Below are 25064 nucleotides of genomic sequence, written 5' to 3' on the forward strand. Positions count from 1 at the left end.
GGATTATGGGTTGAGTGAAAAGTTTACAATGCTTCATTGGTGGAAATGTGTTGCATGGCTGAGGAGGTATGAGGGTTGGCACTTGGCACGGGAACAGGGCAAGGCAACTGGTGGGGGGGTGGAGGTGAGATGTGTAGACAGGTACTGTAAATGGTAAAGTTTTGCCTGTAACACTGAGGCCTCAGAGGTGGTTATCAATGTTGGGATGTGATTACCTGCTGTTTTATTGGCTGCACTGTTCAATTCTGTACAATTCATGCCCATGCAAATAAACTTGATTTCACTGGCATTGTGAGTCAAATATTCTGTTTGTTGGAGTGAGCTTGGAGACAAATAGCTGCTGTTTCTACTGACAAGACAACTGATGTGAGGTTATCCATGCAAATAGCTTCAGACAAATATGATAGTTAACTAAAATCAAATAAATGTTTTACCTGAAAGAGTAAGAAGAAAACACACTACAGCAAATAATATACAATGTAATTCCTTTACTACAATCCTGCACTCTCTTACATCACACAAATCCACACAGTTGTACAATTTACAAATTGTAATGCCTTAACAGAAAATGTATTTCTGGTAATCCAGTACATATAGCAAAAATACAATAAATTGCAAAACACTTCATATAAAAATATAAGACTATAGGTTCAAATGCAAGCTATGACAAACAGAATGACATCAACTGCAGTAATTATGCTGTTCTAAGTTATGAAAAAAGGATGTGCACTGATAACACTAATTTTTACAAAGAAGCTGAACTAAAAGCTCTGGGATTCATGTCTGCACTTATAAAACATCTCTCAAAGAAATGGTACAAAAGGAAAAAAGTCCTGTATTTCCAGATATTGTCTGCTAAATGTATAGTACCTGGAAGCATGGGCAATGAATCAAACTGCTGGAGTACAGCTCCATGAGAGCTCATTTATATGGTTAAGTGACAAGGTAATCATAAAATGCTAACTGTGCAGAGTACTGATGACAACATACATAAAAATTTTATATTTGATTCTTTGTTTTCTGTGGTTTACTATATGGATAAAACAACTGTGCGCTATTCAGTCTTTTAAGTTAATATTGCAAAACATATTCCCTCTAGAGAAGATCAGAAGGTTGCTTTCAGAATCCATCATACAGCATTTCCAAGTGGCTGACATTTCATAAGCTTGACATCGATGGAACTCACTGTCTTTTCAATCATGTCCCAGTATCAAAAGGGAGAAAACATTTCCAAGAAAAGATTTGCCAGCATTTCAGTTTTTACAAAGCAGTAAACTCACTTCAGATAGGTAGAGCAGCATAAACTGACTCCCCCCTTAAACATTAATTTTAAGGAATTCTAAGTCAGAAATGTAGAGCTATAGTATTGTTGTTTACCAAAAAAACTATATATTATGGCGGTCACAGTTATAATAGAAGTAGAATTCGATATGCAGATGTGTATTGAGACATAGTACAGTAAGTTTTGTGTTAATTTAATGTGATCATATGACTGTAATATTCTGTATGTATTTTACAACTTCGTAAGAAGCCAACATAATTTTCAAGTCTGCTTTTCAGAATGCAGTATAAATGATTCATATTTTCTCATCTTTAAACAAGGAGGAATACATTATCATAGTTCATATAAAATATTTCCATAATGTGGCTTATTTCAGTAATTCCAAAAACTGGGATTAAGTAGAACTGAACAGTAAAATAAATATATAAAATTAAATACCATTGAAATAGCACTTCAGACTGTTTCTCGAAATAAAAAGGAACATAATGTAAATTAATTGATTCACTTTCCTCTTATTCTAGTTTCTGTTTTTTTTTTTCTGGGCTTTGTGAATGAGTTCATTTTGCAATGTACATATATAAAAGTTTCTTCTGTTTTGATGAAACCAATGCACCAGACATTAGAAATCAAGTTAGAAAAAATATTCCCTCTGTGTTTCACTAATTATGCTTTGTGAATTTAGTTCACTTTTTAGTGCTGCATCTGCACAGTCGTTATGCTCCACTCTCTTAGCCTCGCTATTCTTGTAAGATCCTTTATGCTGGTGAATCCGTACTGCTATAGCAGTGATGCAGAGGATGACAAATATCACAACAGCTATTGCACCTGTAAATAGAAAATATAAAACAGCTGAGTTATATCAAACTCTAACCTTTTCCACAGAGACTTCTTAAACATTCATATTACAGTCTGACAATAGTTACACATGGAGGTTAAGCAGAAATGAAAAGTACCAAAAGCTGCTGGGATTATAAAGGGATAAATGTTTTTGCTGACGTGCAGTATTTACAATGACCTCTTTTGAAGGAATTGCAGAAGTGAGTACTTTGCATAATATTCTGAAAGATCAGGCTTATACATTGTTTGCACATCCTTTTGTTCTACTGCACAGAAAATAACAATATTAATGTTTTGTATGCATGCTTGTTCATGTAAATTTAAGAGGCACTGCTTTTCAGACATTGAGTCATAGTTTTCCAGTTCTGAGTCATTCATTCCCATGCACAGAGTAGAAAAGATAGCAACTATGATTTTATATGAAATCGCTAGTTGCTTCCCTTTTACTGTGCAAGTGTACTAGCCACATGTTTACCTTATTATCAAGGTGAAAATTAGGTGCACACAATGACACATGCTGAAATTGTTAATCTGTTTTATTTAATATGCTTGACATTAAGCATGTTACAAAACTTCTTGTCCAAGAACAGATAAATTATCATTAGTTGTAAAATAAATAACATAAAAATCTCAGCTTTGTGAATTGAATCATCTGCCCATAAAAAGAAATAGCAGACATATAATAGTGTCCATAACTGAATAAAACTTGTATAGCAATGATTATATTTAATTATATAGTGACTCATGTCAAAGTTCACATTCATACCTGAAATATAACATTTACTTCAGGTTTGGGGGGGGGTCCTGCTACAATGCCAGTCATTTTCAGAGCTAGCAACACTATAAAGAATCTAATGATGCCAAAAATCCAAATGTGGAATATAAACAAGCCACATGCTTCATACAAAATGTAAACATGCACACGACCAATAGTCTTCACATACAAAAGAAAAGCCAAATGAGTACTAGATTAAAAACACACACCAGACTCTTAACTGTCAAATCACCACATTGAATAAAATACCCAAAGGTAGGCCATAAAGTCTGAAAATATTAACAAACATCAACATGAAACAAGTTTCTAGGTCTGCAGACTATGAGAGGGTAAAAACAAATTATTGATTGAAACCCTATTATATCCTTCCAGAGAGTTCTACATTCCACAAGAATTCAAAAAGGCAACACAACAGCCCATTAAAATCCACCCCAAAACTGGTCAATCTACTGCCAATAAAGTTTTCATTTCTCTGCTTATGAATATTAACATGAAAAACAGGCTTACATGAAACAAAATGACACAAAGATTTATTGAAGCTGGGGTCTGCTTCAATTAAATGCTTACATGAATGACTCTAAAATATTTGTGTGGAAATAATATGATCCAACTCAACTGTCCAGTGGTGTTTTAAATATAGGTATAGAATCTGTTGTCTAAAATCATGGAGGTTTATTGCATAACATAAAACCAATTGATGATAAAAATGTCTTCCTTCAAGAACTCTTAAATGTCAGAAGAAGAAACATCCGAACAGTGTATTTATTGCCTCTAAGATTTAAATTCAGTGCAGGATTCAAAAGTTCTATTATGGTTACAATATGTACAACTTCAGAAGTTAAATATAATATCTCTGCAAAATGTCACTAGGTTATTCTGTAAAGGTTGAGATATGTCAAGATCAAGCAATAGTTCAGATGTTTACAAACTGGTAATTTGCTTTGAAAATCTTACATTACCATAACTATAAAAATTAGAATAATATTCTAATGGCAAATGAATTAAACTGATAAACAAATCAGTATGTGTTTTAGGATCCCTAGACAGAAAGATTCTCATTAATAAGCCTAGTAGTTAAAAGGACGCTATTCCCTGATCTAGAAGAATTTTCCCTATAATGCAATTTATTATTTAAATCCTTTGCAGAAATCTTTAAATGCTCTTTCCTCCTGGTAGTGCTTGTAAATGGACTTTCATGTCACACATTACCTCATCTCACCAACATACATTTCTTTAAAAACTAGACCAAAATGTGAATCATATTTTAATAAGCTTATATATTCCTTTAAGTAGGTAATAACACATCACCTGACCATTGCAACTCCTATTTTAATACCATTTGCAAACTTTTTTCCTCCAATATTTTTTATTCTGGCAAGTTGATCGTTTGTGATCTTTGAGCAAGCCATAGCTACTAAAAGTCAATCAATCTTGTAAGATTACAGTAACTTTCCATAAAATCATGCTGATGTAAGTCTATAAGAGGTTAATAACAAGTCTTCATTTTCATACTACTAACCAGACGTCCTTGAAATGATTTATCAAAAATGAATCTTAAATTAATTTGTGAAAAAATTTCAACCATATCAAAGATACCTTCCTCAGGGATAGGAACAATTGCAAACTGCCATTCTCGAGTAGCAATGCCATTTGATGGTGATAAGTTATATATTACAAGAAGAATCTACAAGCCTGTGAATCAAATGACCAAACAGAATATCAAGCCCAAATGTGACATACATTGACTGACAATTTCAGCCCTATTTGCTAGGCCACTTTTGTCTGACATATCATAGCTATGAAAATCAAAATTGACCAAGAAACGAGCAAACTGGCAAAATATAATTTGAAAATGACAACATTCTCTGAAAATCAGCCAAAACTAAATTATTCCCAGGGATCCATAAAGAACTCCATTGCTCACATTACAGGCTGCAGTGTAAAGTTTCTGTTGTTATGGTGTGGTACTTTGAAATTGACAGGCATAATAAGGAAACATATCATTATCAGCTATTTTGCATTTCACTTAACTGACTACAGATCAACACTTTCCTTCAGTGGTTAACCTTAATATTTGCCACATTAGGTTAGCACAGGCATCACCCAATTAACTCTCCCACACGTAAAACACACACACACACACACACACACACACACACACACACACACACACACACACACACACACACACACACACACACACACACACACACACACACACACACACACACACACACACACACACACATATCCTTGTGTTGTGAGAATGTCCTGACATCTCCTTTTTCCTGCTATTGTAAATTATAGGTTCATAGGTGTGTACTAGGCTAATGGCCTTGTGGCCTTTACAAGCCTAGCCATAGGATTACCCTGGCATCATGCCACCCGATCTTAGTTCCCAGTGCCTCTGTCAGGTAGAGCCACTGGAGTTATCCCCGGGGTGAATTTTCTAATTCCCATCCACTCATCAAGATTTCTCTTGAACAGGGTCAGCAAGGTGTTCTGCTTGACATGTATGGGAAGTCTATTCCATAGCATGGACAGCCTCTGGGTTATGAACCTGTGTAATGAGGTTGAGGTCTCTGGAGAATGTGGTGCGGAGGGACTGGGATTTCTTTAGATGTAGCATTTCTAACAGAGCTGGGTCAGACATGGCTTTGTAAGTCAAGCAGAGATTGCCTCCAGGTAGGCGAAATGTGAAAGAGAATAGTTGTAGTTTTTTGAGTCTGTCCATATAGGACAAGTGTTTAAGGCTAGGATCCTGTTTGTGAGGTACTTTTGCGGCCTCTGCAGTTGTTGCAGGTGTCTAGTGAGGTACATTTCAAATGGGGCATAGTACTCCATGATTGGCCTAATGAGGAAAGAGTACAGGGAGACAATGACCTTTTTCTTCCTGGATGCAGAACCCTTAGTAATGAGATGTGCCACATAGAATGACTTTCTGACCACAGTGGCAATGTGGTGATCAAAAGAGAGGTTGCTGTCAACCTGTGCTCCCAGATTTCTTACAACATCTTCTGTGTTCAGTGGATTATCATCAATGTGGTAATTCATGAGAACCAGGTTTTTCCCACAGGGGATGACGACACATTTTTTGGCACTGAGCTCAAGGCCATGGTTCTGACACCAGCCTTTGGTCTCAGTGAGGCCATTCTTTAGGATGTCAACATCACTTGGGGAGTTAATAATAGCTTCCAATTTGCAATCGTCTGCAAACTTTGTCAACCAGAGTCCCTTCCTGTTGGCCTGGACTTTAGAAAAGTAGATACCAAGCAGGAGAGGACCCGGGACCGAACCCTGTGGGACTCCACTTGTGACTAGTCATCAGTCTGACTTAGAGTCAGCTACTTCCACACTGTGGGTTCTATCTGTGAGCCAGTTTGCAACCCACCTTGTGATATGGGGGTTGATGCCTAACTTAGGGAGTTTTTCTATGATTCTTGAGGGGGGAATGGAATCAAAGCCCTTGGGCAGATAAAGGTAGGCTGCATGAACCACCTTGCCTTCATCCACAGCTCTGGTGACTGACTCAAAGAAGTCGATCAAGTTGAGCAGGCACTATCTACCTTTCACAAAACCAAACTGTGTGGGATCCAGAGTTTGGAGATTCCCTATATCCTTGTTTATTAGGTCCATGATGATGCATTCCATAGTTTTGCATATCAGACTTGTCAGGTTAATGTGGCGATAGTTCCCAGGTCTGTAGCCACTCCTCCTTTGTGGAGAGGGATGGCTGTAGCAGTGTGCCATTTGGTAGGGGCAAAGCCTGAGGTGAGGCTGTGACTGAACAGGGCACACAGGTGAGGTGCCAGTTCACTGTGTAGTTCATGTATAACACAGCCAGGGATAGGATATTGTCAGGTTCCACTGAAGCTGTATTCTTGGCCTTGGACAATGCTATTTTAACTTGTCCAGCAGTAATACTGGGTGCCTAGCAATCTACTGGTGTTGTGATACATCCTTTGGGTGGGGAGAGGAGTAAAGTTGGCACTGAATCTGTTGACCAGTATATTGGCTATATCTGTTGGCTCAGTATAGGAAGTATCATTGTGCAGTAGCTCAGAACAAATCTGGGTATTGCCATGGAGATTCTTTACATAACTATAGAGAATCTTGTGGTTGTCTTTACTATCTGCCGCAATTCTGTTTTCACAGCTAGCTTTAGAGGGTTTGATGAGGGATCTCAACTTTTTGTTGAGGCTGATAAGGGATTTTTTCCAGTTATTCCACATCAGTTTCCTCCTTCTGTTATAGAGTTTGTTTATGGCAGAGGACCACCAGATTGGCTTCCTTTTTTTGGAGGAGAGCATCTTGGTTCTATTGGGTATGGTGAGATCCATACATTAGTGTACATGTTTGTACAGTGCATTGGTGTTTGATTCGGCAGTTATGCAACTATTCTCCATTTGCATGGGTGCCGTGAAGTTAGCCACCTCTGTTTTTAGGAGTCCAAAGTTACTTTGGAGAATTTTTTTCATGGTGATTACCTTTGCCAAGGGTGAGGTGGGAGGGATGTGAATTTCCAAGGTGATTAGTTTGTGGTCGGATCTAACCAGGGAGAAGTTCACTACTGGTGTAGAACAATGGTCGCCCATGTTAGTAAGGACCAGGTCAAGAATGATGTTACCTCTAGTGGGGGTAAGAACGACCTGGTTTGGGCATTGAAATTAATGAATTCCAGGAAACGTTGGGCAAGTATATTGGTACACAAGTAGTTTTTCCCAGTTAATGGAGGGGTAGTTGAAGTCCCCCCTTATGAGAGTATTAGGTCGGATCCTAATATTTTCCAGGGTGGACCCTAATATTCTCCAGGGTGAATAATTTTAGTCAGCTACTAATGCTAGACATTAGAGTTTCACAGTTCATATCCTTCAGTACATCAGTGTTAGTGCAAGAACTATTACACTAGTGATTTTCTAGGTTTGTAGGCTGTATAATAAAAATCCACAGCTGATTTTGTCACTTTTGGTTGCGTCTTGATTTCTTGCTCTACAAGGTTGAAAGGTACAGCTAACAATCTGTCCCTTTCCCTTATAATCCCAAACTGTTGCAGGCATTGAATAATGGGTAAGATCCTCAATATAGGTTTAAAAATCTTACTATATAACAGCAGGTTTATTTATTACTTATTTATTACATTTGTTAACTGGGAAAGTCTACTGGGCCTAGGTGAGGCCATTTTCATTGGAGGCCCAGGGAGAAAAGCTCCACATAACATAATAGTATATATACAGTCTCAGTGCATGGAAATAAATATGAAATGCAATGATACAAGTTATTTACAAACATTACACATCGACATTGTGTACAATTTGATCACTGAAGATGGAGTTAGTCAGGTAGGTAACAGTTGTGATTGCTACTTGTTGGAGGTTAGTCATGTGGTTTACTGGGACAAAGATATGAAGTTTGAACCCCCCCCTTTTGTAGTTTACTTCATTTTTTAACTCATTACTTAATTTGGAAAGCAAATAATTTCAGTCTATTTGTGGCACAGAGGGTTATTACTCTCTGAGAGAATTGGCATTGTATAAGGTTGGAGTCCCCTTTTGTGCCACCCCACACTACATTTAATGTCCTGGTTTCTAGTGATTCCCCACATTCTGTTTTTTTACATAAAATATCCCTGGTGTCTCATGTTACCATTAACACTTGTTATGTGTAAACTGATCTAGTTCTCATAATAAACACCCTATTCCTACTCTAAAGCCTGGCACTTGCTCACTAAAGCAATTATATAAGTCAGCACTAAAAAATTAAAAGCACTACACCCTCACAAACTCCCCTTGAGTACCTTGTTCTCCATTGGCCCTTTTTTTCAATTATAAAGGAATTCCCAATACTATTCTAGCATGTCCAAAGGTCAGTTGTCAATCTCCTCTCTGGTACAGCTGGTGAATCTGGGAATCTTGAGGCAATGTTACAACTGCCTCATGTACACAGACAACCCTCTCCTCCTCCCAACAAATTCCAACACATGTGAGAGATGCAACCATATAGCCAAACTGGAGGCTCAGCTCTCTCAACTCAGTACTGGCGTAACCAGTCAGGAGGAGAAGGAAACCACACTCACTACAATTCTAGTCTCACATAGACCTACCACGACAGGAAACCAAACATATAAACACACAAAAACATACTCGGAGGCTCTAAATAAAAATCTGCCTAAGCAGCAGAGACCTCCAAAGCAGACAACCAAGCAACCGCTACCCCAAAACAAAACACATGCAACACATAGCTCACAAAACCAGTGTGCCGAACAGTCACAGCCCTTAAGGCCAAAGAACACCTGATACACTTGTAATAGGTGACTCTATCGTCAGGCACACTGACGTCCCGCTCACCAGGCTGAACAAGGAGAAGGTCACGGTGAGCTGCCTGTTGGGAGCTAGGATCCGCCACATAACACAAGCACTCAGGTCACTCCAAGACAAGTACAAATATGACTCAGTCATTGTCCATGCTGGTGTGAATGACCTGAGACGTACCTCCCTGAACTACATGAAAAGAGACATAGAGGAGCTCTCTGAGCATGTAGCCCAGGCCGGTATGACCCTGACCTTGAGTAGCATCTTACCCTCACCAAGAATGATGCCACAATATGAAGACAAGATGATCAATTTCAACAATTGGCTTAAGTATTGGTGTCATTCAAAGGGGATCCAATGCCTGTCAGCCTGGGATGACATGCTCGACAAGCCACGATGCTTCACTATGGACGGCTTGCACCTGTCACCCCTGGGCTTTCGGATATTGGCAAAGGCTCTTGCCACCCCCATAGTGCCTTTTTTAGGCAAGGCTCAAAAGACAAATCCACCTCCACAGGTATCACAAGGGATAAGAAACTAAGAGTAATGCTACTCAACGCCAGAAGTCTAAACCTCAAGATGTACGCACTCAAAACTCTCCTTAGCATGGAGAACATTGATATCTGTGCAGTAACAGAAACCTGGTTCAAGGCTCCTGAGAGTACCCCAGCACTACCAGGTTATACCTCATACCATGCTTTTCAGCCCCAAAACTTGGACCAAACCACAAAAGGAGGGGGAGTATCAATATTCGTCAAAGATACCCACACCTCCAGGTTGGTGGCACAGCATGAAGCATCACAGACTATCCATGTGCAACTAACAGTGTGTAAAACTGCCTTCCAGTTTATAGCCTGCTACAGACCACCCTCCCAAACTCAGGAACCCCACTTGGCCTTCCTGAGAACACTGGAAAATATGAAGGTCTCTCCAAACAACATTATATTGGCGACTTCAACTACCCAAACATAGACTGGGAGCATTACTCTAGCTCCAACACCCTAGCCCAAAGGTTCCTAGAATTTATAAACTCAAATGCTATGGAACAACTTGTTACCACTCCCACAAGAGGGGAAAATATACTGGACCTGATCATCACCAACATGGGCGCTCTATGCTCCAGACCAGAAGTGTATCCCTCACTGGTAAGATCAGACCATAAACTAATCTCACTGGATATTCACATCCCGACCCCGCTCCCTGCCCATAAAACCACAGTGAAAAACTTCTCTAAAGCAAATTTCACACTGCTCAAAACCAAGGTGGAATCCTTCAAAGCCCCCGGGCCTGTGGAAAATATGGCCCAGACCACAGAATCCTTTATAAATGCATTCTATGAACACCTTCAGGAATGCATGGATCATGCAATCCAAAATAAAACCAAGACCCAATCCTCTAAAGGCAGGCGTCCTGTCTGGTAGACCCCAGCCATAAACAAACTATACAATAGAAGGAGGAAGCTACTACATGATAGAGAAAAATCCCAAAAAGGGAAGGCATCAGTATTAGCAAAAAACTACAGGCACTCATAAAATCGTCTAAGGCCAGCTTTGAGAGAAAAATTGCACAGGACACTAAGGATAATCACAAGGCTTTCTTTAGTTATGTTAGGAACCTGGGTGGGAATTCCCAGATATGCTCAGAATTAGTCCAAAATGACAAAAAAATACACAAAAACCCACAGACATTGCCAACATCCTAGCTGACAGGTTCAGCGCAAACTCCCCCCCCTCCCCACCAAAAGGGCAAATATCTATTCCAGCAGAGTGTGACATCCCTGACATCTCAGATGCTCAGGTAAGAGCCGCCCTCTCCAAAGCAAAAAACACAGCATCAGTGGGACCAGACTGTGTCCCGGGCTGCGTCCTACATGAACTCCAAGAAGAGCTAAACCCAAACATAAAACTACTGTTCAATCTCAGCCTTACTACAGGATATGTACACAAAGAGTGGCGTACAGCAACAGTGGTCCCTATCCACAAAGGTGGTGCCTCAATGGATCCTGGAAACTATCGCCCCATAAGCCTGACTAGCTTGGTCTGCAAAGCTATGGAAAGGATCATCATGGACCTCATAAATAAAGATATTGGGGACCTACAGACACTGGATCCTACCCAGTTCGGCTTTGTTAAGGGCAGATCCTGCCTCTTAAACCTGGTTGATTTCTTTGAAACAATCACCAAGGCCATTGTCGAGGGGAAGGTGGTCCACACAGCCTACCTGGACCTCGCAAAAGCCTTCAATACAATACCCCACTCGGGCATTATTGATAAGCTCACCAGCTTAAATATAAACCCCTATGTCACTAGATGGGTTGCAAACTGGCTCAAGGACAGAACCCACATGGTTAGAATTGCTGGAGCCATGTCAGACTCCAAACCAGTTACAAGTGGCATCCCACAAGGCTCAGTCCTGGGACCTCTCTTTTTCAGTATATATTTCTCGGAGGTACAGGCCAACATGGAAGGACTGTGGCTGACCAAGTTCACAGATGACTGCAAACTAGGCGCCATTATCGACTCTCCAGCTGACATAAGCATCCTACAAAAGGGCCAAATAGAAACAGACAACTGGTGCCAGAGCCATGGCCTCAAGCTAAATGCCAAAAAGTGTATAGTCATCCCCTTTGGCAAAAACAAAGTGCCCACAAATTACAACATAGGTGGTAATCCATTAAGTACGGAAGAAGTAATTAGGGACCTTGGGACCCAAGTTGATAGGAAGCTCTTATTTGAAAACCACGTGGCCAAAGTGGTTAGAAAAACATTTTATATAGCCCACCTAATCATCAAGGGATTCGCATCTAGATCAGGGGAGGTCATCGTGCCTCTTTACTCATCCCTCATCAGGCCCATAATTGAGTACAATGCCACTTTTGGAATGTACCTTACCAGACACCTGCAGCAACTGGAAAGACCCCAACAGTACCTCACCAAGAGGATCAAAGGGCTCAAACAGATGCCATATGCTGCCCGGTTAAAGAAACTACAGCTCTCCTCAGTGGCATACCGCCTGCTCAGAGGCGATCTGTGCCTGACGTATAAAGCCATGTCCAACCCGAAATTAATGGACATGCTGCACCTCAGAAAATCCAAATCCCATCGAGCTACACGCTCGAGAGACTTGAACATCAGCACTGAAATAAATAGGACATGCTGGAGGGACAGATTCATAACCCAGAGGCTCCCCTCATTCTGGAATAAAATCCCAGTCCAGGTTAGGCAGAGTCCCTCATTGACTCTCTTCAAGAGGAATCTTGATGAGTGGATGGGAGATTGTAGGGTTACCCCGGCTATCACTTCTGTGTCACTGTTAGACAGAGGCACAGTATACTAACCTCGAAAAAGGGCATAGCAAAATTCATTTAAAATGGGTGGCAAAAGCCAAACACACTCTGGCTAGGCTTATAAATGCCCTAAGGCAGATAGCCTAGTATGAACCTATGAACCTATGAACGGTGTTTAGGCATATTTCTGAAGAGTTGTTCTTAATGTCTAGTGTTCTCTCCATCCTTGTTCTGTTTGAGTGTTAAGGAACTGGGAGTTTGTCTCCCAGAAGTTGCCCCATCTCTGGAATAAACTTCCCATGCATGTCAAACAGAGTACTTTGATGGCCCTCTTCAAGTGCAGCTTTGATGAGTGGATGGGAAACCACAAATTTTTCCCAGGGGTTCCACCTGTGTCCCTCACTAACAGGGGTGACAGGTGCTGACTGAGGTTTCTTTTTTGGGGATAAACTCTTGGCTAGGCTTGTAAGGGCCCTAGGGCCATTAGGCTAGTAACCTCCTATGACCCTATGAATGAAAGCCTTCTCCTTGATGTTTAGTGCTCCCTGTCTTGATCCCCTGTGTTTAATCACCATTAAGGCTTGACATCTAAGACTTCTCCCTGCTGTTCGGTATGTCCTTATTTCCCTCTATCCTATTATGCTAAATGGCATTACATATTATCCCTGCCTGGTAGTGTTCCCACCTGACTCATGTTATGTGCAAGTGCTGTTAGGGCATGTAGATATGGAACATTCCCTGGTATCCAGTGCCCCCACCCTCCCATCCTCATTATGTTTAAGTTCCTTTAAGGTACCAAATGTAAGATGTCTCCCTGGTGGCTACTTTCCGAGTACAAATTATGTGTAAGTACCATTATGGCACAAAAAAGTTATCCTTGGTGTCTAGTGTTTCCTCACAACCCACAGCTGTAAAGATATCTATGGTGACTAGTGTTCCCCACTTACCCACATCCGTAATGATAGCCCTGGTATCTAGAGATCCTCTTGACCCTCATCTGTAATGAAATCCCTGGTGCTGAGTCCTTTCTGACATAATTCTGTAAAGATATCCCTGGTGGCCAGTAGTCCCCCTACCTCAGACACACTTCTGTAATCATATCCCTGGAGAGTAGTAGTTTCCTTGACCCACATCAGTAAAGATATCCCTGGTAGCTAGTACCCCTCCCAGTTCACATCTGTTAAGTTGCTCTTTGTGGCTAGTAGCCCCCTCAACCCACATTTGTGTAGGTACCTCTAGTGCCTAGCAGTCCCTCCAGGACCCACAACTGTAAAGATATCTCTGGTAGTTAGCAGCCCCCTAAACTCACATCCATAAAGGTATCGTTGGTGGCTAGCAGTACCCACCTGACCCACATCAGTAAAGGTATCCCAGGTGACTTGTAGTCCCCCTGACCTAATGTTGTAGACTTTGCGCATTAGTGTAAGGTGTGTTAAAGTATGTCAGCCACCCCAACCCACCTCCCATAAACAATTCCATACAAATCCAAACACACACACACACACACACACACACACACACACACACACACACACACACACACACACATACCTGAAACTGAGTCCACAAATCTTGGATGACAATCCCCCCTGCAAAAAAATCTTTTTTATTCTAGGATTTTGTGAGAAAAAAATGTGCAAATTTACTTGAAGCACTCTCTGTTTCTCAGTGCATGAAAACATAATAGTATAATACTGACTTGAGCCATATTGCATGTAGATCATCTAGGATTGATGTGCCTGCTATTTCACCAGTCTAGTAGAGCTCTACATTTTCAAGATATTAGGCAGCCACATTTCTAGGAAGGCAACTACTTTTCACAGTCTTTATGCAGTTACAGATTTGCACTTAATAAATTGCCATGGTTTTCTTGATCATCAGTTCAATGATAAAGGTGATGTGTAAAGTCCAGGAGGATTTATTATCCATCTCAGTCATGTTGCACTTGGAGATCGAAGCTGGAAATTTCCATGTCAATATACTTAGCTTTCTGCTTAGAGTATGAGACTGCAGATTTAATGTTATGTCATTGTGACTGCAACAATAACTGGAAATTATTCAATGAAACACTTAATTGCTGTTTGATAAAACTAACTTGGAGATGCCAGTTTCACTTTCATTTCCCCTTGAGTCTATGTTATAGCAGATTGAACACTGTCAGAAAAAGGTGTGTAGAACAGGCAAACATTCTTCCAGATGAGACATTTAGTTGCTCTAGTATTCTTCTGAATTTACACTGGATAATTACATTTCTTCTCTGCACACAAGACAAGGTCTACAGCAAGCTTTGTGCATCCATATGCAATTCTTTATGAAACTGCAACCAAATTATTCATTTAGAACACTTTGCATGCATGTTTTCACATGGCTTGAGCACAACTGGAAGCCCTCAGAGTCACAGGCCTGAATATGAACAGTTGGCTCATTCACATTTACAAGTTGGGTTTCAATATCAATTTAACAGTTTTTGTAAAAGCATCAGCAAGGCATTAGAAGTATGATTTAACTTTATCTCCTGATATTGGATCTGAATTCAGGTTAAGAGGGTATTCTGCTGGTGAATGATACTTTCCCATTAGGTTATTTACTGCCTTCCAGAACAATGCATTTTTTATTGCATTACTTTGCTGGATATTAGTGCATTAGTCCATTTTAACTTGCCTAATATCTGTCCAGCATTTACCTTGAAATACTTCACATATGAGTCTGGCACTGAGTATAGAGGATTAATGTTACAAGCTGCTTTCTGTAAACCAGGGTTTGAACCCTCAAGTCTCCATTCAACTGGTATGTGTCTCTACGTCTCTTAAAACAGTGTTCTGCAAATTTGGGCTAGGCTCATCAATAATTTCCTGGACTGCATGCAGCAAGTAGTACTTATGAACCTACACAACTATGCAAATTTCATCTCTTAAAGTTTTTTTTTTTTTGTATTCTTCATACGTTGTCTCTCATTGCCCTCACTTGATCTGAAAGGCTTGCACATAATGGTCATGTACACTTATAAGTACAGTGTTTAAGCATACACGATCATCACCTGTAGCTGTAAGATATTTAATGAAAGACTAATCTGTTGCTTTCAAGATTTGTCCAGTCTTGTCAACATATAGGCTATTTAGGTTCAAGATAGTAACAAGGCTTTTAACAGATGATTGGTTGATATAATCCCATATGAGATATATAAGCAGTTGATTACATAGGCAGTTTGAAAGTATACCACGTTGAAACATTTTCTGGGTTTCTGGTTAACATCCAGATTGGGATGTTTCTGAGCTCATTTTAAAGTTGTAGTGGGTAACATAATTAAATGATTGAAACCAAAGGAAGTGCAATAAACGATAGCATCACTTTCATTATTCAGGTGACAGTGTATGCTACAGTCCCTGTGGATTAACAGTTCAGAGGAAGAACCTGCAATCCAGATGACTGTGCTGGGTACAAGTTAAATTGCTTTATCTTCCTTAATATAAATGCATCCCACACAGACCTCTTAACTGTCCATATTTTGGAGTAATATTCCTGTTTTCAGTCCCGATTTACCCTTGCATATGTCCATACTTTTGGAGATATGTCCTTTTTTTTTTTTTTTTTAGTTTTGATTTATCCCATCACAAAAATTGTGAATCCCCCCTCATTCCATGTGATTTTTAAAAATATCTAGTATACAGAAACTACATTACTTTCATTTCTTTAATTTAAAGGAAGACACACTTGTTATATCTCACTTTTCCAGAAGAAAAAAATAAAAGACCTTGTGAGATATAACTTTGAAATAAAGTTCATTAAAGTCTACAGATGTTACACTGTCTCTATGATAATGTGCTGATTTCACTTTGCTGTTTAAATGTGTTTATAAGCAGTATCTGGAAGCGTGAAGTGACAGATTCTATCTGGTAATCAAATGTTATGCTAATTAGATGTCCAGATTTATTTTTTGCTGGAGGTTTTTACTTTTAAGGACGTTTGTACCTATTTTCAATGAATGCAGGTTGAGAGGTATGATCCCACCTTATGCATTTTTCTTTGCACCAACCTGAATGCTTTCTCAAACGTATTGGAGGGGCATAGAAGCAGAGACAGCTTAAGATGTGTCAGCAGTATGAATTGTTCAGCCCACATTTTGGATATTTAATTCACTATTTTCACATCTACCTTTTGCAATAATATATTCATTTACATTACAATATATTCATTTACTTTTATCACCGTAAGGGATTACTTCCTCTGTCCTTAGAAATGATCTCAAGTATTATTACAAGTCTGCTTTTTGAAATGAATCCTGATCCAGTAACTGGCCATCTTGGTTAGCAACCATGGAGTGTTGCCCAGGCTTACACACATGGAAGTGTCTTTGATGAGCACACACTGGGTAAATTAATGACTTTAATTAATATAGTGCTTCTCTGCCTGTTGGAAATGAAAACTCTTAATACTAACCACAAAACAATATAAATACTTATTTAAGTCTAGTTTTATTACAGAAAATCATTTATTTTCAAGTTAAAACAGTTGGAAGTCAAACAGACTGCTGTCCAGAACCGCTACAAATGGATCCTAATCTTATATTCCAGAAATGAAGATCTACAGATTTAATAAAGACTAAATAATTATAGTATTTTTTTTTTTGGGGGGGGGGGGTCTGACGAAGAAAGCAAAAGGCAAACTGTTTGCAAAATAAACTTCCCACAAGAATCAACATGACTGCACAGTCCTGGCATTTTTACTGATTGGAACACAGAGTCTGTAAGCCACAAACCAGCAGCTGCAAACCTCATTGCCAGATAATTTCTGAATTCCTCAGTTTATCTGATAAAGGAAGGATCTTGGCAGTTGCCTTCAGTCTAGATGGCTGTTGATTCAGACTATATCAAGACTTATTCCTTGGTGTGAGAGTTACCTGGTGAGCCTGTTTAGTAATTAGAAAATTTTGGAACAAAAACAGTCCACCTTTTTTTCTTCAAATTTCCAGCTATATGTACTATGAGAAAGGAGGAGTCACCCATGTTATTTGTCACATCTGAGTTGGCATTTTTGTTGTTAAAGAAAAATGTACTCAAAAAAGTCATTGACAACATGTCGATCTATGACAGGCCATTTTACTCTTCCAGTTGTTGAAACAGCACACATACAAATGTAAATGAGCTTAAAAAGACTGTGATCATTTTGAATATGCATGGCACTGCAGTCCGTAATAGCAATAATGGTGGAGAATACATAAATGATAATATCAGAGGTTTTTCCTATCATCTAGACAAGTCACCCACTTACCAATTACTTGCTCTTTGTAACAAGCAATTTCTCTGACAATTTGGGCAACCAAATTAAGGCAAATCTGCTTGATCCCCATGTCCAGTTTCTCATCTGGAAGGTGGCCAAGCCATTTCAGGTTACATATAAACTTGTTTTTCAAATTTTTACTAGGAAAGCCTCTACTGGGAAATCCAGCACAGTGTATACTTCCCTTCCTTCTTCATATACAGAAAGCTTTTGCAATTTTCCCATGGATGGTGACACTAATGTTGATTATTTTCCTAGCTGATAAGCTGCTTACAGGGATGGATTACAATAATTACCTGTTCATTTTAACTACTTTTAAGGTGACTTTGCACTATGCACTGATAGTTTGTCATTTACCACAGTTACTTGTTAACTTCAACCACCTTTAAGGTGACTTTTGCACTGCACACTGACTATCTGTAGATTTTTATATTTCTGCTAGAAAATGTAATCAAGTAACTGTATTTTTATCAATGTAAGTGGTTTGAACATATAAATGTCACATTCCTTGCCATGTTTGTTTTCAGAAATATGCAGACATTGTTTTCGTTGTAAAATAAAAATGGCTAGAAAGCATGGCAGGAATATGCCCACAATGTGGGCCTGAATAATCTTAATTTTTTTATCAAAATCCTCTAATGAAGGAGTAGCCATAACTAACACATAATTGGGCACTTATGTATTATCGCAACCAGATTTTCACGGTTGCGAATTTCGCATACTTCAGTAGAAATGAGGCCATGAAACACTACAAGGTGCCATTCACAATCTTTAGTGCTGTGGAATAACTGTATTACCTTTGGGAAAAGAAAAATTTAGTTAAACCCTCTTCCTGGTTTGGTGTGTGTTACACACACACGCTTGAATTGTCATGTCTGCTACCGTTCTGAGGAACGGATTATTTTGACTGAGTAGAAGGAATGCTTCAGAGAAGGCAAACACAGACAGAGGAAGGATGGTTTTGGTTAATGTTTTCTTTTTCACAATGTGTAAACATATGATCAGGTCACACTGAAAAAGCATGCTACATGCCACAAAGGAAAGGAAGAATCACTTCATCAGGCAATAAGATGTTTGCCGAAGTGCTCATAAAAGGTTTATTTCAGGAACTAATTTTGAGTGTATCTTTCCTTTTGTATAAACTATGGCCATTGCTTCCCAAATGGGGACAGTTTCTTAGCACCTTAACTGAAAATCTTGAGACATAAACAAAGAAAGGCAGCAATCCTTGGCCTTGGGATATTTACATTTTAGAAGTTTACAGGGTGTATTTCGTGAGTCGCTTTGCCTTAGCTAACATTGCATTGAGAAATGCAGCTTTGGTAAAGCGTTTCGACAATGTGGAGTTACAGGAGCAATGAGGTGTGTTATCCAGAAGTACAAAGTTTCACCTTCACTCCTCTTCCTAGGTCATACCCACGGTGACTGACTACTGCTTATTTCTTGACAGACCCATTTTTAGGTTAAGCAACCTGTTTCCACACACACATACCGAGTTATGTCAGTGCGGAAATCAGGTTGCGATAATACGTAAGTACCCACAGTTGGCTAAGGTGTACTTTAGTAGAACCATAAATGAAAAGAATGCTTTCATATCACTTTTAATAGAGACTTCTTCAGAATAAAACATACAATGCTGTACAAACCTTTAAATATCCATATAAGCAATGTGATCTAAGTCATGTGACTAAGAAGTCATGTTTCTAAACACTTAAAGGAACATACTAAATAAAATATATAAAAACACATTAAAGCAGGTATCAGCAAAGTATTCTTATAGTTTGGTAGCCCTCATTTTTAGAACACAATTAATAGATATGTCTTCATTTAAACCGATAGATACCTCAGAACTGAATCTTAATTTCCAGAACAACTTCCTGTATTCAATCATATTTCCCAGTTTTCACCTTGTACCAGATAACAAACTTGCTCCAAAAAGAAAAATAATATGAACTTTTTGAAACTATTGCATTGTTATGCATGTTTACAAAGGACATTAATTGAATCTTTATATTTTTCACTATAATTATGCTCATGAATCCTTTGTTTGAGTAGGTGTTCTGTCTTTCTCCACATAAAAACTATCACAGGCTATATAAGAGATGATATAAACTACCCCTTCTTTTCAACAATTATATTGACCCACACAACCAATGGTCCTTTTAAATCCTGGTACAGACATATTAGTTGTGTCACTGATACATCTCCATTGGCTGCAACAGCCACACTTAGTAATTATTCTAATACTACATGAGTAGGAGTCAGACTTATTGCAATTACTTTCAAGCTTAGCTGTTCCTTTTGTATAAGAATAAAGGCTCATAATCCCAAACTTGTTTGAGGGGACCATTCTTAAAGGTTAAGTCCAGGTTATGACATACTATGCTTTTCAAATGCTTGTCATTCTTGTCAAAAGGTAATATCTTAGCAGTTTTAAAACTGACACTCTCATGCTGGACATTTGTTTTTCTAACTGAATCAGGTTGCTTCAAAATGGATGGAATGTTATTGCCCCTCCGACTGGAAATTTAATTTCCCAAGTAGTGGATTAGTTGTTTGATATATTGTCTCTCCAAAAGCATTGAAAACAGAATATCCACTTCTTTCATGAACTTCTCATCATCTGAAATTAGTCTAGAAAGCCTTATACTTTGAACTTTGGCCAGCCATTTATTTTGCCAAATAGGGTGTTGGCTTTTAAAATGTAAAAAAATGTTAGAATAGTAGGCTTCCTATAAACATTAGATTCAAATTGTTCCACGGTTATTTTTTTTGGAAAAAATATCTAAAAAAATCCATAGTTACTTTATAATATTAAAAAGTAAATTCTAAAAAGTCAGTTGTAGCATTCAAATAAATCAAACAAATGTTTTAGTTCATCCACATCACCATGCCATGGTAAAAATATCATTCAAGTATTGTAAACATAATAAGATCCTGTCTGTTTCTTTTCTAACCCTTCAACACCATCACACAGTAAACTAATTTTCTGTCTTATATCAACCACTGTGTTTTAGTTTTTTTCATATTGCATCAGTTAACACCTGCTCATCGATTGAATACTACACAGTATAGTTTAAATCAGGGCCTTCCCCGTATCGCAAAAACTTTAACAGGATGGAAACTTGACTCACTTGCATTCAGTGATCCTAAAAGTTTGTGAATTATTAAATATAGCACATCAGTGTTTAAGAAGTGAACTATATTCATATGGCGATAGTTCTTTAAGATGGAAGTTAAAAGTATTCCCCAGTTTTCTAAGCATTGTTATATCTGGATCATGATTCACCAATTTCAGACTTTGAAGTAGAAGATTGGCTCCTGTTCCTTTAATTTGTAAGAAATCTGACTATCATAATAATGAGCTGTTAATGACTGTCAGGAAGTCCAGCTCTAAGTTAAATGCAGTTATTAAAGATACAAGTGAGTAGTACTTCCACTGAGCCCCATTATAAATGTGGCTGACTTTTTATGTATGATTAAAGTAAATGACTTTTAAAACCTTTATTAAAATTAATCAGGAATCCACCATGTTACCTAAACCCTATAATATTAATAGCGCTTTTTGGACATTGTGTGCTTATGTTTGGGCACCACCCTTCCGACTGTAATAAGAGGAATCACTTTCTCTACCTTTTTATGTCAGGCATCCTAATACAAGGTCTTGAACAAAGTAAAGTACTTTTCACTGATGTCACTTCTGACAAACTGCTAACTGTGTGATGTTCCAGTTCCTGTGGCAAAGTCTTAGGTCCACATGGAATCATAGAGCTTTATATTGAACTCAGACAAAATATTGCTTCAGCTATGTTTTTTTTTAAAGCAGGTTTTCTGTGGTTGACAATTAAATGATTATAGTTATCTGAAACCTGAAAAGAGACAATTCTGTCATCAGAAATTACGGCCCTATTATTTGTAATTTGTGCTAAGGTAAAACTGCATGCCAAAGTATTAGACACAAGGTTTAAAATATTTGCAGACAGCTGTCTGACTGGATTTGTTCAGAGCTGCAGCTGTGTGAGTCACTTACAAGGCTTTTCCTTAATGATACAAGCAACACACCTACATCTTTTCCTGAAGTCCCAGAAAACAACACCCTTTTCCTGAAGCCCCAGTAGTCCTCGATTCGGAAACAGCATTTGACTCCATATCTTAGGATACACTGAAGATTACTATTAAAGCATCTGGCTTTCTAGATTTTATTTATTCTAGCAAGTCATGCTTTGTGTAACTCTCTTTAAGCTTCTTTCCTTTCCAGTTAAGATCACTCTCTTTCTTTCCCATTGAAGAAAGGTACTCAGTGAAGTGGTCCTCCTTCTCCCCTACCCATTTTCCCTTTCAATTGAACTTCTCAAACTCTAGGTAGACTTGTCAGGTGACATTTCTTGTGGAATCCATACTGATGATGAAGCCAGATCTATTCTGTTTACTGAAGACTCGTTATTTGATTTTCAAATGCACTGAGTAACTGCTCGGTTATACTTAATGCACTTTGGCTTTTTCAGTCTCTTAGTTATGAATGTTAGTATTTCAAAGTTTGTGGTACTTCCTGCAAATCCAACTGAGGAATCCTTTGTCCCCTCCCTTTTTATCACAGCAGTGTTCTGGCAGCAGAAGTATTTAAGCATCTACCTAAACAACTTTCCTTAGAGGATTGTCGAGCTGAATATTAAGCTGATTTGGAACTGCGTTTTTATAATAATGGTCACTTGGAAATGATTTTCACCCCATCTCTTACGAATAATAGACTCAGTATAAATAATGCAATTATATCTATATATCTTTGCCTGGCCAGACACCTCTTCCCTTTATTATCTTTGTCATGGGCTTGTAAAATTCAGAGTATCTTATCTCGAACTGGAAATGTTAGAAATTTGTCTCACAGACTTTGTTTGCTCCCTCCTCCTCAGTCCATTGGTGGTTTGTCAGTGGTTAACCTCAAGGCTTAAACACAAATATTTACTCTTGGACACATTCTACAAGCTGGAGGTTTATATAAAATGGTTTTGAGCTTGTTCAGAAACAACACTCACTTGTCCTCATACCCATTGTTGGTATAACAGTGTTCTGACGGACACCCTGACAGATGGCATAGTATCCTTACCACATTTAGTGTACATGATTTATTCAAAAAATGTTGGTTTACTGTAGCCCTTAAGCATGCACATACTAAAGATCCCAAACATTGCATAGAATGTTTTTCAATTTGGTGGTATTAATGGTAAGTAATGGAGATCACTACAGTGTCCCACCTTACTCAGAATATTAATACATTATTAATTTTCTTTGCATACATCATGAACAAGATACATGCTAAGCATTAAAGCCTTGATTTCTGGTAAAAAAAGGCAACTGCAGTATGCTTTTCCCAGATCTCATATAATCCATAAAATTAAAACATATCCTCTTTATTCATGTATTAAAAAAAATCTTCACTCAAAAATTTGAAGAGAGTGACTGGGTGATAAAGCTAAGTGTTTTTATGCTTGTCTTATTTTCAGTGATAGTTTCCATCAATCAAAGCATCAATATTTATGTGTTCTACTCACAGCTGATAAATCTTTATAATCTAAATTTTCTGCCTTAAAATCTTTGAACACATCAACAATTTTAAACTGTCAGTACAAATGTAGATTTGAGTGTTATTGAATGCTACTGATAGTACAAAGCATAAATGTATTTGCCTGGTTACACTGAAGGCTGTCATTTTACTCTGCTAATGTTAAGAATGACATGCAGGATTGCACAGTATGAATGTATTTTGGAATAATCTCACATCAATGACTTTGGAAAACTTCCACTGACTATTTCTGTTACGGCAGCTATGGACTTCTCTCTCTGCATGCTTGACTGGTCTAAAAGCTGAGGAGAAAGTTATCAACTCAGATGGCTACTGCAGGTATAGATTTCATTGCTGTTTATAGAAAAAACACAGGAAATATATTTTTCTAAATCTGTTGGATGTTTTAAAAGATGTATAACTCTTCTGACGTTTTGACACTATTTTGCTAAATCTGTGAGTTGTTTTAAAAGATATATAACTCTTCTGACATCTGATGCAATTCTTAGCTGTTCTATATCATTGTCCTTTCATTAGCTGGCAATTTGTTTGCATCACAAGCTGCTTGATTTTATATTGATATAAGAAATATCATGGCACAGTAAGGGCTTTCTGGTGTTGAATATTATCTTGCAATGTTACTTCCTGTTATGGTACTCATTTGCTGCATGTTTACAATATTTAATCTGTTTTTATATGTTTTAACCTATTGGATGTGTAAGCACTTTCATGCCAGCTAATTTTCAGTATGTTAACTTTACGACTGAAAAAAAATGGATATAAATAAGCCTTCCCTACCATATATAATTAGGATATGACCTTCCTGAAATGTTGATCTCATGCCCCTGCATTAATATAGAAACACCTCCTGCTGTTTCATCTATGTACTCGTACCTATAAATGGTGAACCTAGAAAACAGAACTACTAAATTTAGAACTCAGTGTAAGACCCTTAAGAAATGTTTTTGAAACAGCTAGCATATAATAGAGTGGAAAGTGGCTAAGAAGACATTTAGACATTAGGTTACAGACTGTTTCCCTATCAGGGAATGATATCAGAGAATATGCAAAGAAAATGGGATAGGGAAATCCTAAGCAAAAGAGTAGCTTTTAAAAAAGGGATAATTAGCATGGCAAATTAAATATTGCACGATAACTATAGGAATCAATCAGAGGAGGTAGATTGGGAAGAGAGACTGGATAAGAAACTCACAAAGAAACAATGGGAAGATATATGTATGGCTTCCAATTATGCAACAAAGTCTAAAAGGTTTAGGATTTCTGGCTGGTAGTGTTTAAATAGGTATTTTATACCCCACGGAGACGCTAAAGAATTTTTTCCCAGGTAGATGTCAAATGTTGGTCGAATGATGAGGAAGACAGAGGAAACTGGGAATGTGTTTTGGAAGTGCAATGAGTTGACAGACTTTAAAAATTCTCTAAAAGAACTGGAAATGGAATCTTTTGAAGAGGATAGGAGCAAATTGCATAAAAAAAGGAAATTGTGGGAATGACACATGCAGAATAATGTTTTGGAGGAAGAGTGAAGCTTAAGGGAATACAGGAATCGATCAATTTATGTAATGCTGAATTGATGATAAGAACTGATGATAAGACTATATGTGACATAATATTTATAACTGTGAACATGGCCTGTTTCTTTTATATAAATTCATGTTTGCCTTTGCCTTAAGTGTTAATTCAATAAAGGTGTTAAAAAAAGATGTTTCTGATGCAGC

The 25064-nt window shown here is 38.2% G+C and overlaps 1 protein-coding gene across 1 annotated transcript in view; it reads right to left on the reverse strand.

The window, feature by feature from the left end:
* Positions 1–468: 468 nt before the first annotated feature.
* The window catches only part of LOC122802342 (contactin-associated protein-like 5), a 2566556-nt gene continuing 2541960 nt past the window's right edge, over positions 469–25064 (reverse strand). Inside the window, exon 22 of the mRNA XM_044071980.1 lies at positions 469–2107. Coding sequence (XP_043927915.1) covers positions 1914–2107 — 194 coding nt within the window. The 3' untranslated portion in view covers positions 469–1913. The remainder of the gene's footprint in view (positions 2108–25064) is intronic.

Source organism: Protopterus annectens, chromosome 5.part0, assembly GCF_019279795.1.
Source record: "Protopterus annectens isolate FY-2018-M chromosome 5.part0, PAN1.0, whole genome shotgun sequence".
Lineage (NCBI taxonomy): Eukaryota > Metazoa > Chordata > Ceratodontiformes > Protopteridae > Protopterus > Protopterus annectens.